General features: G+C 44.3%; 1 protein-coding gene across 3 annotated transcripts in view; it reads left to right on the top strand.

Annotated features, from left to right (window-relative positions):
* Positions 1 to 16,794, top strand: part of MYOF (myoferlin) — a 150,535-nt gene that overhangs the window by 101,204 nt on the left and 32,537 nt on the right. For all 3 annotated transcript variants that reach the window (XM_019796275.2, XM_002916109.4, XM_034662965.1), the window contains 11 exons: positions 714 to 828; positions 2,759 to 2,864; positions 4,024 to 4,169; positions 5,769 to 5,942; positions 6,818 to 6,923; positions 8,101 to 8,178; positions 11,306 to 11,487; positions 11,579 to 11,737; positions 11,863 to 11,961; positions 12,922 to 13,083; positions 14,951 to 15,116. In XM_019796275.2, the coding sequence (XP_019651834.2) occupies positions 714 to 828; positions 2,759 to 2,864; positions 4,024 to 4,169; positions 5,769 to 5,942; positions 6,818 to 6,923; positions 8,101 to 8,178; positions 11,306 to 11,487; positions 11,579 to 11,737; positions 11,863 to 11,961; positions 12,922 to 13,083; positions 14,951 to 15,116 (1,493 nt within the window). The remainder of the gene's footprint in view (positions 1 to 713; positions 829 to 2,758; positions 2,865 to 4,023; positions 4,170 to 5,768; positions 5,943 to 6,817; positions 6,924 to 8,100; positions 8,179 to 11,305; positions 11,488 to 11,578; positions 11,738 to 11,862; positions 11,962 to 12,921; positions 13,084 to 14,950; positions 15,117 to 16,794) is intronic.

The raw sequence follows: 16,794 nt of genomic DNA, 5'->3' as shown, positions 1-16,794 counted from the left end.
TTTCCCAGTCCCCACCCTGATGACTGAGAAGGGGCAGCCCTGCTAACGTGAGGAGTCCCCCCGTGAGTTAGGTCTCAATGTTCTCGCAGGCCCCTTCTTTATTTTTTTTTTTAATATTTTATTATTATATTATGTTAGTCACCATACAGTACATCCCTGGATTCCGATGCAAAGTTCGATGCTTCATTAATTGTGTATAACACCCAGTGCACCATGCAATACGTGCCCTCCTTACCACCCATCACCAGTCTATCCCATTCCCCCCCCCCGGAGCCCTCAGTTTGTTTCTCATAGTCCATAGTCTCTCATGCTTCATTCCCCCTACTGATCTTCCTAGTTCTTATGTTCCATAGATGACAGAAATCATATGATAATTGTCTTTCTCTGCTTGACTTATTTCACTTAGCATTATCTCCTCCAGTGCCGTCCATGTTGCAGCAAATGTTGAGAACTCGTTCTTTCTGATAGCTGAGTAATATTCCATTGNAGTGATATTCCATTGTATATATGGACCACAGCTGCTTAATCCAGTCATCTTTTGAAGGCAGGCCCCTTCTTTAAAAGAGTGCCAGAAGTCATTAGCAGGAAGGGGTCGGTGGAGAACCCAAGCCCTAGCGTCAGGAGGGAACCGGTGTGGATGTGTCCCGACCACGGGGCGGAGTGGGGCTTGTTGGCTACCGTCACTCCTTTGGTAACACGAGCCTCGCCCGCAGCTTGCTGACTGAGGCGGACGCGGGTCACACGGAGTTCACGGACGAGGTGTACCAGAACGAGGGCCGCTACCCGGGGGGCGAGTGGAAGCCAGTCGAGGACACCTACACTGACGCGGTGAGCGGGCTGCTCCCCACGGACAGCCTCAAACCCTCACTCTTTGGGACAGGATCTGCGCATCCACCAGCCACAAGGCGTGGCCTCCCCTTCTCTTCTGCTCCATCTCGTGCTCCAAGCAGCCTGACCTTAGGCAGAGGCTACACAAGTACCTCTAATTATTTCCTCTAGAAGAGACATGGGGTCTGTTTAACTAGATGTTGGTACATGGTGAAGTTTGAGTTGTGCAGCTTTTTTTATTGTAAATATTTAATTATTTAGCTAGTTTTTAAAATCACAACAAGTGGGATGCGTATGTCTTTAAAATACTCAAACAGCATAGAAGGAAATGAAAAGTAATTCTTCTCCCAGATTTACATTCCACCCCCCAGTGATAACCGTTGAAAACCCGCTTCTGTACATATTCACCTATATAACTTCCTTTCCCCCCCCCGCACCTAAATAGAATCAACGACTTGTATTTTTCATGTAACAATATATCCTGGGCACTCTTTGATATCAATACATGTAGATCTATGAGCTTTCTTTAAAAATGCCTGCAGAGTGTCTTATTATGTGCACCATCTATAATTTATTTAAATATCCTCTCCTCGTGGACATTTTGATTTTTTTTCCAGTCTTTGGTTTTCTCAAGCAGTGCAGCAATAAATATCCTTTTATACATTTTTATTCACTTGTGCAAGTTTATGTCCAGGAGAGATCCCTGGATGGGTTTGATCAGATTTCAGTGCATACGCAATTTTGATAAATATTGCCAGACTGCTTTCATTTTTTTTTAAAGATTTTATTTATTTATTTGACAGAGATAGAGACAGCCAGCGATAGAGAGAACACAAGCAGGGGGAGTGGGAGAGGAAGAAGCAGGCTCATAGCAGAGGAGCCTGATGTGGGGCTGGATCCCATAACACCGGGATCACGCCCTGAGCCGAAGGCAGACGCTTAACTGCTGTGCCACCCAGGCGCCCCGCCAGACTGCTTTCAAATAGGTTGTATAATTTTGTATTTCCAGCAACAGCGTATTAGGGGGCTGTTTTCCTGAACACTCATTACCCCCACCACACCAGCTTTGTCAGCACCCTGATGGCCTTTCCATTTTCCCTCTTAATTTAAAGTGAGGCTGTGGGGCCCCTGGGTGGCTCAGTCAATTGTGACCAACTCTTGATTTTAGCTCAGGTCATGATCTCAGGGTCATGAGACTGAGCCCGGCTTAGGTCATGGTCTCAGGGCCATGAGATCGAGCCCCATGTTGGGCTCAGTTCCGGGCATGGCGCCTGCTTAAGATTCTGACTCTCCCTTTCCCTCTGCCCCTCCCCGCACCCCACCCCCCACCTAAAAATAATAAATAAATAAATAAATAAATAAATAAATAATTTTTAAAAATAAATTTGAAAAAATAAAGTGAGCCTGAGCATTTTTCCATGTTTATAGACGACCTTTATTTCTGTTCTTATGAAACCTTTTTCATAACTGTCCATTTTAATGTAGTCAGTACTTAAGTCAATATTTAAACTAAATCTTGCTCAATCTTACATGATTAGCATCTAGAACCTCCAGTGACATTACCTTGTACTTGAAAACGTGTTTTTTGTGCTTTATTCCTTCTCTGATGGTTTCTTTCCAATATAACTCCTCGTAAAGAGAGTCACGCCATTTCATAATATTAATTTGAACCATATGAAATTGCTGATATTTGACCATTTTTGATCTACAACAACAATTTCCCATGGTTTGACCCAACATACCCCCTAATAGTGGAAACAGAAGGTATTCTAAGAAACTAATCTTGTGTAGCAGCTGTGCATAGAGATTCGAGATTCCTGAGTTAGCTGTGAGTACCATAGTTAAGTGTGAGGCATCCTCTCACCTTTGCAGCTTATCTGACACTATGGCTTACTTTTCTTCATTTTTGTTTTGTTTTTACTTTCTAAAGAATGGTGATAAAGCAGCATCACCCAGCGAGGTGACATGCCCTCCAGGTTGGGAGTGGGAAGATGACGCATGGGTATATGATATAAATCGGGCAGTGGATGAGAAAGGTAACATTTTAGATCTATTACCTGGTGGGGTCTCTGCAGCAAGGCCCGCGTTAAGCAGAGTGAAGTTTCCTTGAGGGGAGGAGTCCTACTTCTGTTGGGCTGTGACAATCAGGTCTTGGATATTACCTGTGACGATTCAGATGCAAAATCTGAAGGACAAGGAAGTGCTTGGACAGGTGGAGGGGGCGGCAAGAGTGAAAAATACAGGATCACAGTGGGCCAGGTGTCTGCATGTTGAGATGCCAGGGATCCAGGATGAGAATTTGGGAGGGAACTGGAATGTGGATGTTCTCTATTCTAATCACACCCCGTGGGCTCCCTGGGAACAGCACACTCAGGACCCTGGGACTCAGGAAGAAGGACTGTAAAATGCCTTAAAAGGCATCCTCTTCATCAATAGGGTTTTTTTCTGAAGTGTAATTGACACACAATAATGTAGATTATTGACATAGTTCCATTAATGGTGTTTATCCTTTTCTATGAACAGTAATCTAAAGTTAAATGAACTATCACATTTGGACATATCAAAAGAGAAAATCTGATTTTTTTTTCCTTAGAAAGAACAAGCATGGATAAAAAAAGGGTTCAAATAGATCATAAATTCCTTGCTGATCTTGGACATACCAAGCCTCATAATAATAGTTAGCACTGATTGCGCACAAACTATGTGCTAAGCACAGTCCCAGTGATTTGCAGGCATTATCTTGATGAATTCTTTTTAAAAACTATAGTTTACCTTTATGTTGGGGAAATTGGGCCATAGAAAGGTTTACCTGCAAGAACTTTTTTAGTAAATAGCCAGCATGTGGTGATACTGGGATTCAAGCCCAGCTGTGTAACTACACAGGCCACACCCTTCAGCCCAGTCCCGGCTGCCTCTTGCACTTTGCTTTATTCTTAGATGCACTGAACTACCTACCATAAGTGACTTGAGGGATGAAAGGAGAGAATGCCGTGGCCACAGAGGAAGTTGTTTGAAGAGGGATCCAGGGGGAACAGAGCTGTATTCAGTTTGGCTGAATTGCAGCAAAGTGGAAAAAGCAGTGGCATTCACTGGTACAGGAGAAAATGTTGGGGGAGCAGAGAGAGTGGATGTTTCCTGGAAGTTAACCTGGCAAATGCATCTCTTTGGGATAACCGTTTGCAAACTCTGTTCCAGGCTGGGAGTATGGAATTACCATTCCTCCTGATAATAAACCCAAATCCTGGGTTGCAGCAGAGAAAATGTATCATACTCATAGACGGCGAAGGCTGGTCCGAAAACGGAAGAAGGATTTAACACAAAGCTCTTCAAGCACTGCAAGGGTAGGAGTTGACGTGGGAGGGAGCTAGGCCGGGGCCCAACAGAATTCCATTCCTTGGCTATTTCTACAGAAATCATTCACCAGTAAGGGGTCGAAGACCCTCCCTGCTCTCAACAATGCACTCCCCACCCCAACCAGCAACAACACATTACCTGGGAATATGTTAGAAATGCCTCACACCAAACCTACTGATTTAAGAATGCCAGGGGTGGGGCCCAGCAATCTGTTTCACCAGGTCTCCCAGGTGATCTGAAGTAGGCTAAATGATGAGAACCTCTACCAGGTAGTAATAGAAATCATTCTGGTAGCATAACGAAGGAGTGGCAATAGTTCAGTGAATGAGATACACAAGGACTCGAATCTTAGCCTCATTTCCTTTCTCATCTGCAAAACGGGTGCAATACCGTGCTTTTAATTAGGGTATTAAATGAATGAATGAGCTGATGAATGAATATTTCTTATTCAACTACCCCTATCCTGATGGAGTGAGAAGCTCCTAGCGGCACTTGACTCTCTCCTTCCCTATGAGAGCACCAAGGGGATACTGAGCCACTAGTCAGAAGACTGGAAACTTGGCCCAGTTCTAACCAAAAAGTATCACTGAGACTTTGGTCATGTTCCCTAACCTCCTCACTCCTGGCTACCTGAAATATTTCAAAGCCACTGTTAACACTACTAGAGGCTCAATTACAAGATTGTGCTTGACCTAGAATTATGTTTATTCTAAGTTGAAAAAAAAATCCTACAATGACAATAACCCACATAGAGCTCTTATTTCTGAGATCATATATACTATTTGGTATTATTTTGCATTTATTAAATCTAGTCATACTTTTAAGATATTTACATACACTCTCCACCAGTCAGTGTCAGCTACACGAAGGCCAGGACCCAGTGTTGTCTTGGTCTACGCTGCTTCCTCAGCTCTTAACACAATCCCTGTCAATATAGGAGACACTCATATTTGTTGAATTGCATAAAACATTGAAAACTGAGGGCATTTATATATAAACCATTTTTAGGTTAAAAAGTCCTATCCTCATAAGTTATTAGTTACTGCAGAAGTAATATACTCTGATCTATCACTTATTAGTTATACCAGCTACTATCTTAGATGAGACATTTAAATCCTGGGGAGGGTGGTGTCATTTTTTCCCATATAAGGTAGAAATAAAAATGTTTTCCAAACTGTATCACAGTAACAATGTCTTATGAGCTAATGAAGTAAGGAAAGCAATTTGAGAAAGAATCCATTTTCCTAAAAAAAAAAAAAAAATCCATTTTCCTTAACCCTCCCCAAGTCTGAATCAGGCGCCTCTCGTGATGGTATAGGTACCACCTTGGCAACATCTCATTCTGTGTCAGTTGCCTGGTTCTCTCTCCATATTCCCACAGTCCATCAGCTCTGCAAGGGCAGGCAGCGTGTCGACTTTGTTCTTTGTTGTATCGTTGGCTCGTAACACAGTGCTTGGAACAGAGTAGATTTTCAATACCTATTTGTTGATGGACCAAATAATCTGCTTTATCAATTAAGGGGTATTACTATTGTTGTTAACGATGATGATTATCATTAGCATTTAAAATTTTACTTCTTTTCTAGGCCATGGAAGAATATGAAGACCGGGATGGCTGGGAATATGCTTCTTTAATTGGCTGGAAATTTCACTGGAAGGAGCGTAGTTCGGATACCTTTCGACGCAGACGCTGGAGAAGAAAAATGGCTCCTTCGGAAACACATGGTGCAGCTGCCATCTTTAAACTTGAAGGTGCCCTCGTAAGTAACGAGTACTCAAAGCTCAATTAATATTGGTGTAGGGAGAATAGAGGAGTGTTGGAAACACCACTGACTCCACAGGGACCCCTCCAGTGCTGCAGGACTGCAGATAATTTGGGAGAAAGCTACACATCCTAGGTGCTCAATAACTCTTGTTGCATGAATACACCATGAATATAGGAAAGGTTCTATGAAGTTGTACTGTAGACACACCTGCTTAATGGTGTTTCACCCAGCATTTTCCAAATGTATCTGTTCTAAAACCCTTGCTGCTGTTAACATCCCAGGCGCAGGTTCTCTGGATTATACCTTGGAAACTACAACTGTTCAACAAACCAAGAAAGTTAAACATGCAGATGTGAGGGGGAGAAAAACAGAAGGATGGCTCACAGAATTAGAGAACAATTCATGTGGAAGCACAATAAAGAAGGCAGGGAGGGGAAAAGCGCAAAGATGGAAGGAATGAATAAGAAAATGGCAGTGGTCCGTCCAAAACAACATGGTGGTCGGGAACCATTTCCAAACGCAGCCTATTTTTATATTTCAGCACACTGACCCTGCTATGTTCTTCTGTTGCTTATTGTCATCCTCCCCCCACCCTTTTAATCCCCTTATTTATCCTTTATGCTTTTCTTGATTTTCAGTATCAGGATTTGGTAAGCCTGGACTTGAGGCAAAAGACTAGCTTCAACTTCTTGCTCTGTCGCTTTCCAGCTAAGTGACCTTGGGCAAGACACTTGCTGAGTTGGACTTTATTCATCTTTAAACATGGAGTGATTGGATGAGAAGAGACTCTTTCAAAGCCACCATTCCATTTCTTTGTAATTCTTGCCTCTTTGTTTAGGCATTGGTAATGGACCTTTCTGCCTCTTTAGGGTGCAGACACGACTGAGGATGGAGACGAGAAGAGCACGGACAAGAAGTACAGCGCCACCACCGTGTTTGGGGCAAACACTCCCATCGTTTCCTGTAACTTTGACAGTAAGTTTTAAAGGATTTGTGCATTCCACCGCTATGACTTATCTAAAGAAAACTCTCTGAGTCACTGACTATGATTAAAATGTCTTTATGCAAATGCGACTTTTATTTCCATCACTTGATGAAGTGATTTTTTCCAGATACAGTTTTTAAAATCATATTTGGGGTGGAGGGTTGTCAAATCATTGACTTTGACATAGTTTGTCCAATATGTACTCATTCTATCTATTAAGCTCCCCAAAAGATTGTTTTAATTAGAAAAAGAGGTTCAAAAAGTGAAGTAAGGGGGTGCCTGGGTGGCTCAGTCATTAAGCGTCTGCCTTGGGCTCAGGGCGTGATCCTGACGTTATGGGATCGAGCCCCACATCAGGCTCCTCCGCTGGGAGCCTGCTTCTTCCTCTCCCACTCCCCCTGCTTGTGTTCCCTGTGTTCCCTCATTCGCTGGCTGTCTCTCTCTGTCAAATGAATAAATAAAATCTTAAAAAAAAAAAAAAAGTGAAGTAAGGTTGGTTCCCATGATAATCTTTAGGAATTTTGGAATGAGGCAGACTTTCTCTGTAATAATAATAGCGAATGCTTAGCTAGGGCTTAGCATGCCAGGCACTGTGCATATATTAACTCATTTAATCTTCATAACTACCCTCGGAGGTGGTATTATTGTTGTCCTCATCTTAGAGCACTAGAGACAAGATTGCAAGTAGTCTGATTCTCAGAATAATGTGGGGGCAGGGCTGGGAGTGTATATACATTAATATAGGGATGAGGAGTGTAAAGATTTTGAACTATCAAAAGAACTTTTAACAGATAACTGCTTCCTTGATTTGGGGCTGAAATAGCATAGGAAGCCCTATTTCTATATCTCTTACAAACGAAGTCTCATCATCAGGGTCTGTGATGACAAGCAGGGGCCTAAATGCAGGCTTTACAACAGGAGTGATGTTCTCCTGAGTGATACACTTGCACTGAGCTTACTGTAGTATTTTTAAAGTTAGTTTTATTTTATGGGAAACAGAACTCCTTTGGGAGCACATGTCATCACCATTATGTGTGTGCTTTATTGTGGGGAAGTAGATTTGAATGACCCGTTTATCTGAAACATGGATTATCTCCAAATATTCCAGAAAATTTGCAGTTTAAATGCTATGTTTCTTGTGAGTAACCCCCCTCCTGTTCTTTTTAGGAGTCTACATTTACCATCTGCGCTGCTATATCTATCAAGCCAGAAACCTCACGGCTCTAGACAAGGATAGTTTTTCAGGTAAAGGGACAAAAATCTCCATCTTACGTGTTATTACATAGCAGGCTGGCTTGATTCTACTTTCATCAAGTGGATGCTTTTAGTAATTTCTCACAACAAAAAGGCTTTCCGTATTGAGATGAGTTTGATTTGTGTGAAGTAAACTGCTCAGTCATTAAATAATCGGAGTATGTTGAGTGCTATTGCTGGGTGCTAGAGATACACAGAAGATACATGGCCTTTTAATACTAAAAATCATTAATTGATTAAGTAATAAAAAGCACCAAAAAGAAAAGCAGTTTCTGCTCTCTGCTTATACACACAGCTCTGTATATGTATATGTGTATGTATATGTGTATGTGTGTATATGTGTGTGTGTTTGTATATGTATGTGTGTATATGTGTGTGTGTGTGTGTATATATGTATTTGTGTATGTATGTGTGTATATGTATATGTGTATGTGTGTATGTGTATATGTGTGTGTATGTGTATGTATATATGTATGTATATGTGTATGTATACATGTACATATACACACCCTGGGCTCTTGGGCTGATGGGTAAATTAAGATCCTTTATTTATTGTAGCTCTCTCAAGTTGACAAAAAGGTCACAAGTTCACCCATTTGCCTACAACACCAGGCTTGAGGCAGTGTGGAGTCCATTTGGACCTCTCTGTGGCCTCTTCCCCAAATTCCCTGCACCATAAAGCCAGGAGACCAAGCTTGTTTCATGGCCTTTGGACTGGTTCTAAGGGGAAGGCTGTGGGCAGGGCTGGGGAAAGGCTGGGGGCTGCTGCTGAGGGTCGGTGCTATTGCTGGGGGATCATGAATAGTTGAGGTGCCATCTGGGTGACTTGGGGAGATTTCCACTACAGGATGCAAAGGCCAGCAGCGCTTTGATGGGAACGACTCTTAAAGCAGGTCCCTGACACTGTGGCATGCTCACATCACTTGTGAGGTGTGCTCCGAGCACTCAGATAACTAACTTGCGAATGGTTTCCTTTTCTTACAGATTAGAGCATATTCAAAGTTAGCCCTGTAATACGCATCTCCAAATGGGGTTCGAAGTCATTTCTGAATATTCACCACCAGGGGGCACTCGGTCATTGAAAGTCACAGTTACAGTCTTCATCCCAATTCTGGACCAAAGTTGCATAAAACTCAAGCACATTCCTTGCCATTTGCGATACAAGACAGACGATCGGAGCAAAAACGAAGCGCCCCATTCGTGCGATGCTGCAGTGCTGAGCACGAAGCAGCCTCCCGGATGGTGCACCGCTTTCAGCTTAGACACCAGGCTGCTGCTCCCATGGGTCCGCTCCCGGGCAGTTGCAGTTTTGGTGAAGTTATTTAGCATGGAAGAGAAGCAGATTGCTTCTTTTTTGCTTTTCTTTTTTCAGCTTTATTGAGGTTTACCTGACAAAGTTGTATATTTAAAGCATACAATGCGACAATTTGGTGTACCTTACGAAAGCTTCCCACAACTGCTCACCGGTCACCTCACATAGTTACTTCTGTGTATGTGAGACAGACGCTCAAGTTCTCCTCGCTTAGCAGATTTCAGCTACACGATACACTGTTATCAACTGTAGTCCTCATGTGATACATCATTCATCTTAGAACTGAAATTTGTACCCCTCTACTCACCTCTCCCCATTTCCCCCAGCCCCTGGCAAGCACCATTCTACTCTTTGTTTCCAATAGTTTGATTTTTGAGGAGGTGTGGGGGGACCGCCACATAGAAGTGATACCATGTAGTGTTTGTCTTTCTCATTCTGGCTTATTTCACTTAGCATAGTGCTGTCCATGTTCATCCATGGTGTGTCACAAGTGACAAGATTTCCTTCTTTTTAAAGGCTGAATTATATACATACAGATACATACATACCACATTTTCTTTCTTCAGTCATCTGCCACGGATGCTTAGGTTGCTTCCATGCCATGGCTGTTGTGAATAATGCTGAGTGAACGTGGGAGCACAGGTAGCTCTCTGAGAGAATTATTTCATTTGCTTTGAATAAGCACCCAGAAGTGGGATTGCTGCATCATATGATGGTGCTGTTTCATTTCTTGAGGGAAACTTCCGTACTGTTTTCCACAGTGGCTCCACCTGTCTACATTCCCACCAACAGCGCACAAGCCTTTCCTTTTCTCCACGTCCTCGCCAACACTGGTTATCTCCTGTCTTTTTGATCTAGACATCCTTACAGGTGTGAGGTGGTATCTCATTCTGGTTTTGGTTTGTGTTTCCCAGATGATTAGTGATGTTGAGCAGCTTTCGTGTACCTTTTGGCCATTTGTACGTCTCCTTCAGAGAATCATCTCTGAGTCCTTTGCCAATTTTTTAATTGGTTATTTGGGCTTTTTGCTTTTTGTAGGAGTTCCTTGCATATTTTGGATAGTAACTGCTTATCAGATATGTGGTTTGCAAATATGTTCTCCCATTCCATGGCTTTCTGTTTTGTTTATTGTTTCCTTTGCTGTGTAGAAGCTTTTGAGTTTGATGTAGTTCCACATGTTTATTTTTGCTTCTGTTGCCTGTGTTTTCGGTGTCAAATCCAAAAAAATTATTGCCAAGTCTAATGTCAAGAAGCTTACCCTTTATCTCTTCTTCTAGGAGTCTTAACGGTCTTGGGTCTCATGTTCAAGTATTTAGTCTATTTTGAGTTGATTTCTGTGTGTGGTGTAAAACAGGGCACAGTTTTACAGTTTCATTCTTCTGCATGTGGCACCATTTATCAAAGAGAGTATCCTTTCTTTATTGTGCATTCTTGGTGCCTTTATCAAACATTCATTCTGTCCTTTCTCCACTATGTATTCTTGGCACCTATGTTGAAAATTAACTGATCACCTATGCATGCATTTATTTCTGGGTTCTCTATCCTGTTCTAGTGGTCCACATGTCCGTTTTTATGCTAATACCATTCCGTTTTCATTACTGTAGTTTTGTAATACAGTTTGAAACCAGCAAGTGTGATGCCTCCAGCTTTGTTCTTTCTCAAGATTGCTTTGGCAGTCTATCTCCCAGGTGGTGGTGAGGGTCTGTGATCAGTGCAAGTGGAAGATGAGCATGTGATTGAAATGAGGGGTCTTGGGGACCTACAATTTAGCCATGGCCTCACAGTTACTCTCTTTTTCTGTGTTAGATCCATATGCTCATGTCTCCTTCCTCCATCGAAGCAAAACCACTGAAATCATCCACGCAACTCTGAATCCCACATGGGACCAGACCATTATATTTGATGAAATTGAAATCTACGGGGAGCCCCAGACAGTTCTACAGAATCCACCCAAAGTCATCATTGAACTTTTTGACAATGACCAAGTGGTAGGTAATTTAGAATTTCTAAGCTGGTTTGGGGATGATGGAGGCGTATTGAGGTATTTGTTGGGGAATTTAAAGATTGCTTGTTCTCTAGGGCAAAGATGAATTTTTAGGACGAAGCATGTGCTCTCCTCTGGTAAAACTAAACTCAGAAAGAGATGTCACACCCAAACTTCTCTGGCACCCCATAATGAATGGAGACAAAGCCTGTGGGGATGTCCTTGTAACCGCAGAGCTGATTCTGAGGCACAAGGTACTTACTGAGTTCTCACGCATATATTCTTTCCTAATAGCTGCTTAAAATACTTGCTAATAATCCTCGACACCATTTGCTTGAACTAAGGAGAGGCATTGATGGTTTCCATGTCTGTTTTACAGGATGGCTCCAACCTTCCCATCCTTCCCTCCCAGAGGGCTCCAGATCTATACATGGTCCCTCAGGGGATCAGGCCTGTGGTTCAGCTCACTGCTATTGAGGTACGCAGCTCCCTAAGTTTTATTGATCAAGTCAAATGGCATAGCTACAGAACTGGACTCTCTCGTAGGAAGTGGAATCTTGCTACATATTCTCTTGCTGTCTCCAACTTCTATACAATTTGTCCAAAATTTTGAAATATTCATGGAAACAGAAATAAGAAGAGGTCAATTCCAGTGTTCGTGAGGGAATCTAGAGTTCTCATTTACTAGGAGCCAGGAGATTTCTGGGTTTCCCGTGTCAGCTGGAGAGCTGGGAGAGGGAAGGCAGACTGAGAGCAGCGCGCGCGCGCGTGTGTGTGTATGTGTGTGTGTGTGTGTGTGTGTGTACAAGCCGAGAGCAGAGGACGCAAGAGGGGAGCCAAGGTGGAGAGACGGATGGGAGCAACGGGAAATGGTGACATGCGAGACCATCAGGGCAGACACAGACTGCTGGAGCTAATGGGTAGCTTCAGGGACAGGGTCTGGTCCACTCTCAAGGTCTCCCTCTTGTCCAGACAAGCAGCTGTTACCTTGAGATTTCCCTTCTCGGGCCATCTTGCTCAGAGCTCCCAAAGACCAAAGCAGATGGCTTTAAACAACAGCTTTTGTTTTCAAATGCTTACGTGTCAGACACTGTGTTAAGGAGTTTACACTTGATCCTCAGAATGACCCTGCGATAGGTAAGACTGTCAGTCTTGTTTGCGGACGAGACATAGAGAATTTCTGAACTTGCCAGGGTTCACGGCCAGAATCTGATTCCTGCACCCTTCACTGCTCTGCTTTTTAGCCGCTCAGGCAGAAGAAAACGGGCAAAACTGTTTTCTCAGCATGACCTAGGGGCTTTCTAGGATAATAGTCTCAGAGATTTTAAGCAAATCTGCACAAGTCAATCTTAAAGAATTTGGCAGTTATTAAGAATTTTTTGAGTATTATTTGTAATATACTGAGTTTTCCTCCTCTCTCTTTATACTGTTTTCTCAGATTCTAGCTTGGGGCTTAAGAAACATGAAAAACTATCAGATGGCCTCTATCACCTCCCCCAGCCTTGTTGTGGAGTGTGGAGGGGAAAGGGTAGAATCAGTGGTGATCAAAAACCTTAAGAAGACGCCCAACTTCCCGAGTTCTGTTCTCTTCATGAAAGTGGTACAGTATCAAGACTGCAAAGGCACATGCGTGTTGAGTAGCTGAATTGTATTCGAAATATGAACATATAGAGATCGCATCCCCTGCACCCCGCACACATGTAGTTTATATATTTCCAAACTCTGACAGCAACTAGAAGAACCCTGCCTTGGATTCAGCTTGTCAGTGACTTTTCTCCCTTAGATTCTCACACTGTAGTAATGGTTTCTTGAAACTTCACACATCCCCAGTGTTTCAGAAATATTTATGAAAAATACTTATGTATTTCTCGAATAACCTTTCCATCTATTCAGCTCTCAGGTACAGGTTTTGGTCCCTGCCCTGGAGGGTGGAACCCTGACCCTCAGTCCTTCCCCTGCAGGTGTACGTGGACTGGAAGCCTCCAGATAGGGACTGGCTGGCTGGGGAAGGGGCAGCTGCAGGGCCCCTTTGGGGTGGTGGGGACCATGACATGCTCCACCTCCAGTGGAGGGCACCCACTTGGCGCCGTGGAAGTCACCCCTGGTTGTTAGGAAGGGACACCGTCACATCCAGCTCACGGTCCTCCGTGGTAGACCCCATAAGACTTTGCGGCAAGAAGAGGTCACTTAGTCCTTCCGCTTTTAAAGCAGTCACATCTTTAGTGTTTTTAAAAAGAAAAGTCTTCCTTTCTCACTGTACTGTATGAAAGAGAGAAAATCAAGGCATTTGCTTGGCACGATGGAGCAGAGGGCCCAGCACCTTTGCTTTCCTTTTCCCTCCCTAGTCATTTGGTGTCTCTGACACACCCTTCCCGAGCTGTAGGGTCATGTAGGTTTAACGCCCGCTCTTACAGATAAAGAAACTGAGGCCTAGAGAGGGGGACACCTTATCCAAGTCCCATAGTGAGTGCTAGGCCACACCCTCGGGACTGCAGTGGTTCTGTGGAGGTGACAAGGGGACAGCTCCGTGCTAGCTGCATTCACACTCCCTGCATGTCGTCCTTGCTACCCCGGCAGGGCAGGCAGTTTTCACTCCTCACACACCCACTCTGGAGGAAACCCAGAAGTGAAATCACTTACACCAGGGACACAGCTGGCAAGTAGGTGGCCAGAATCTGGGCTTGGGTTCCTTCAACTCCAAAGCCCATACTCTTCCCCCTACAATGCTGCAGATGGGGTGCCACTGGACGCTCCAAGCCAGAATCCCAACGTGATTGCCCTGGGCCACTGCACCCACCCGTGCCCACTGCCCAGCCCCGAGTTCTGGTCTGAACCTAGTCTCAGTCAGCGGGAGTGAGGAGAGCCACTCCGTCAACCCCAGTTTCTCCTCGTGTGCAAGGCCAGAGATGAAACTCTCTGAACCCCATACCGGGCGCACCCTGGGACCAGCCCATGATTCCCTAATCAGACAGTGTCACCGAGCCACTGAATCCCACATGGGCGAATAGGAGGAATCAGGGGAAAAGGAGCATCCTGTTTGTACGCTGAACTTCCAAAGCTAAGAGATTCCCAAGCCACATGGTTCCCCTGGAGATTCAGTTTTATCTCAGTTACTTGGCAGTTCTAACTCATTCTAACTGCACGCCGACTCTGCGTCCTGTTAGAGACCATAGCCGGGTACTGAGGCACTAGGCTAAGCAGTTCGCACACAGCAATTCCACAACCCTCCTATTACTGAGGACGTCACCGGGGCCTTGAAGAGCTGAGGTCATGGAGCTCTCGGTGGCAGAGCCAGGATCTGAGCCCAGGCAGGCTGGCTCGAGGCTCACGCCCTTAAGTACGGCTCGCGCACACATTCCTGAACTCCTTACTGTGAGTCCCCGGGGCTACACCAAATGGGCAAACAGAGTCTGGGCCGGTGCCTTTGGTCTGGTACGGAGGAGTGACGCCTGCTTCTGTGACCCCAGTTCTTGCCCAAAGAGGAACTGTACATGCCCCCGCTGGTGATCAAGGTCATCGACCACAGGCAGTTCGGGCGGAAGCCCGTCGTCGGGCAGTGCACCATCGATCGTCTGGACCGCTTTCGCTGTGACCCTTATGCAGAAAAGGAGGATCTTGTGCCACAGCTGAAAGGTGAGATGCGTGTCTATAAACATCATGTGATCTGATTTAATCTTTACCAGCCTCCTCAAGATAAAAATAAGCATGCAGATGAGGAAACAGTGTGGCCTGCAGTGGGCTCTGTAACTTTCCCCAGGTAATAGAGCTGGTAAGTGGCAGAGCTAGGTTTGAACTCCCACCCTGTTTTGGGGGGATCCGGGGCTCAAACTCCTACCCTCTGAAGTAACCTGTCCCTGGCTGAACATTCATTGTCTCTGCAGGTAGTGTGAAGGACTTCCTCAAGTTGTCCTGTAGTCAAGCAGAGAAGACAAACAAGGAAGTAGGAGGGGTTGCTTTCCAGTGTGATAAATGTTTTGATGCAGAAACCCAGGGGTCCCCTCGTGAGCACTGAAGCAGGGGGAGGATTTTTATTCCGTGTTGCTTTCCATCTGTTGTCCTCATGAACACATCCCGTTATTGTGATATAGTTGGAAAATGTTATTTCGTTCTTATCTGTGGAGGAAAAACCGACACCTGCTGAGTTTAAGTGACTTGCCTGAGGTCACATGATTAATAAGTAGACGACAGGGGTGCCTGGGTGGCACAGCGGTTAAGCGTCTGCCTTCGGCTCAGGGCGTGATCCCGGCGTTGTGGGATCGAGCCCCACGTCAGGCTCCTCTGCTGTGAGCCTGCTTCTTCCTCTCCCTCTCCCCCTGCTTGTGTTCCCTGTCTTGCTGGCTGTCTCTATCTCTGTCGAATAAACAAATAAAATCTTTAAAAAAAAAATAAGTAGATGACAGAGCAGGGCATAATGCTTACCTTAGGTCCCCAAAGAAATAATGGGTAATGAATAGCATTTTGTTATTGCCTATTCAATAATGACTCGTTTTTAGCTTACTATGTGCAGGGTCCGTGTTAGGGGCTGGGGACACAACAGGGAACAAGGTCCCAGACAGAGCCCCTGGCTTCATGAGATTAGGCCCCATGGAGAATTGGCACACACTCATTCAGCTGATCATTGGTGCCTCAAGACTGAAACAGATGTCTTCTATTTAAGCAGCTGCACTGCTAACCAATTCTATTTAATCTAGAATTCTAGAAGGTTTGGTATATTGATTTTACAGAGCATCTGAAACTCATCTGTTATGTGGGTCTAAGTATCCTGTATCCCTGATTCAGAGAAGAGGAAAGAAAAATAAAATCCACAATCACACGTGGGCAAAAAAACCTACATGAGTTTACCCAGAAATTTCCCATACACAGAGCGTTTTGTATTGAATTGATAATACCGAAAATAGCAACATTTTTTATAACAACAAGGATTGTTGTAACTGCAGCATTGTTGTATTTGGGCCTACTAAAGGGAGAGAAACCATTGTCCTAACATTTTTCCTAGTGCTTTCATGAAACGAATTTCTTTGATCCAAATGTGTGAAATAACAAAATCTGCAGCCTTTCTCTAGCCTCCAAGTATGGACCTGTTGGTGTCTGTTGGTCAGAGGGCTGGATAGGTTGGGCCTCAGGCAGAGGTCTCCTGGTTAGTGACCGTATGTGATTAATGTGAAGTGTGGTCAAGGTTTCAAAGAAGTCTTCGAAGAGGGAAATCCTTAAGGAGTGTGGGGTGGGGGGAGCATAATGTTCCCAACACCCGAATCTGTTACTTTAGATCAGTCTGGTCCTTTCTTAAAACCAATAATAGGGTAAGAGTTGA

The sequence above is a fragment of the Ailuropoda melanoleuca genome, chromosome 6 (genome assembly GCF_002007445.2).
Source record: "Ailuropoda melanoleuca isolate Jingjing chromosome 6, ASM200744v2, whole genome shotgun sequence".
Taxonomy (NCBI): domain Eukaryota; kingdom Metazoa; phylum Chordata; class Mammalia; order Carnivora; family Ursidae; genus Ailuropoda; species Ailuropoda melanoleuca.
The sequence above is the reverse complement of the archived record's forward strand: the minus strand, read 5'-3'. Positions and strand labels throughout refer to the sequence as shown.